The sequence below is a fragment of the Cyprinodon variegatus genome, unplaced genomic scaffold, assembly GCF_000732505.1.
Source record: "Cyprinodon variegatus isolate N-32 unplaced genomic scaffold, C_variegatus-1.0 Scaffold1801, whole genome shotgun sequence".
Lineage (NCBI taxonomy): Eukaryota > Metazoa > Chordata > Actinopteri > Cyprinodontiformes > Cyprinodontidae > Cyprinodon > Cyprinodon variegatus.
This window is the reverse complement of record NW_015152254.1, coordinates 51,410-53,185: the sequence shown is the minus strand read 5'-3', so window position 1 is coordinate 53,185 and position 1,776 is coordinate 51,410. Positions and strand designations below refer to the sequence as shown.

At 45.3% G+C, this 1,776-nt stretch overlaps 1 protein-coding gene across 1 annotated transcript in view; it reads right to left on the bottom strand.

Annotated features, from left to right (window-relative positions):
- Positions 1-1,776, bottom strand: part of LOC107104577 (lipid phosphate phosphatase-related protein type 5-like) — a 42,093-nt gene that overhangs the window by 20,071 nt on the left and 20,246 nt on the right. Inside the window, exon 3 of the mRNA XM_015404594.1 lies at positions 539-789. Within this exon, the coding sequence (XP_015260080.1) occupies positions 539-789 (251 nt within the window). The remainder of the gene's footprint in view (positions 1-538; positions 790-1,776) is intronic.

Here is a 1,776-nt window from a genome sequence, read left to right as displayed (position 1 = left end):
GGGTTAATATCAGGGTTGGGGTTAATATCAGGGTTGGACCGTTTAAATAAATGATAGTCAATGTAGATCCCCATAAGGATAGCAAAACAGATCAGTGTGTGTGTGTTTTTGCCTTTGCTAGCTGACCTAGATAAGCCAGGCAATCTGCTCCCCCCGCAGTGCAGGGAGTCCCCCGCCATACGTTCATGACTCGAGGGCCCTTCAGGGACCTCTTGCACAGTAGGAAACCAGACTGTCAGCAACATTCAAAGAGACTGAATATGTATAAATCTGATGTAATGATAAAGAAACATTCAAAGTAAATGTCCTCTTTCAAAAGTGAAGAAGATATTCTGGGTTATCCTTTGGAACCAGCCTGAGACTCTGACCACGACCTTCACATTTAAAAACCCCAATAATTAGACTGGCACGTCATCACTTCAGTGAAAAGCTTTAGGCAAGCACAAGACTTTCATCACTGCTTTAAAGGTCCCCCAGGGGCCCCACTGTGATTCCCACACAGATCAGATCATAGAAACAGAAAAGAAAATGAACTCACAGCAAGGTACAGAGCGGCGTAGACGCTGAGGGCCGCCTCCTTGGAGGGAAAGGTCTTGCGGGCCCTCAGGATGTCGTCTTGGTTCCCTGTGCAGGCCTCCTGGTGGCTGATGTAGCGCAGGGCCTGTTGGCAGCCGAGCGCAGTGTAGTTGGGCTTACACACCGTCAGGAAGTACGGCGCCAGGTTTCCCGTCACCACCTGCCCCGCGTTGACGAAGATGTCCACGGTGAAGAGGCCGAAGGCGTAGACTCCTGGGCAGAGGGGAGCCGATGGAACACATGAGACGGAGCCAAAGAATATTTGGTTTAATAACAAGAAGTGATGCATAAAAGAGTAAAAATAAACTTTTATGTTGAAATTAAATCCCAGTATTGATCAGAAATATCTGGAATCGATTTTTAACGTTTCCCAGCGTCTCTTTCGTAGACGGAAGTAAACCTTTTAAAGACGGTTCTAGCCTGCGTTCTGCAAAAACCTCTCAGTGTGCTCAATCACACCTGTTGCTTGGACTTCTTCTCTACCACAGTTTTTCCTTCCACTCAACTTTCCAAAGGTTTTTATCACCCTGCAATATGTGATTGTTCTGTTTGTTTATTGTCATGGCTTGATCAGTTGGTATTAAGTATTCAGCTACAGCCTGTTCTGTCCAGAGGAACTATTATTTTTAGTAAAGTACATTTCTGGATTAAAGTTCAATCAGATTTTCTTTTTTGAACCCAAACCCATGTCTGTGTTTCCACGGTAACCAGGCATATTTTCAGTTTTAAAGACAGCTGGTCTTCTCCAGTATGTCTGAAATAAGCAGCTTTGCATGAAGTCCATTAAATGCATAAATTCAACAAAAGGCCTATATTTATTTTCTTCCAAATCTTAAAATGCTTCCATTAGAAGCTGCAGTCTCCTCCTCCAGCAGTGTCGTGCCTGCAGAGAGCAGGAACACAATCGCAGCGTTAATGCTCCCAATCAGGCTTTATGTGTCAGCGACTGAAAGGCTGAAGCTGCTCCCCGTCTGCTGAAGCCTAATCCTCTGTCAGGCTGATTTGTCCAACAGGTGCTCAGTCAGGCAGCTTTAGCCACATTAGCAGCTTTTAAGTCCCTGTGAAGCTCTGAGCTGCGATTGAAAGGTTCCTGTTCCTCTGTCTTTCCTTCCATGGTGTAGCGCTGCTCTGTATGCTGACACATATAAACACCAGTATAGTCAACCTCATTTTCAGGATGTGAGTGTTTTATGGAGGCCT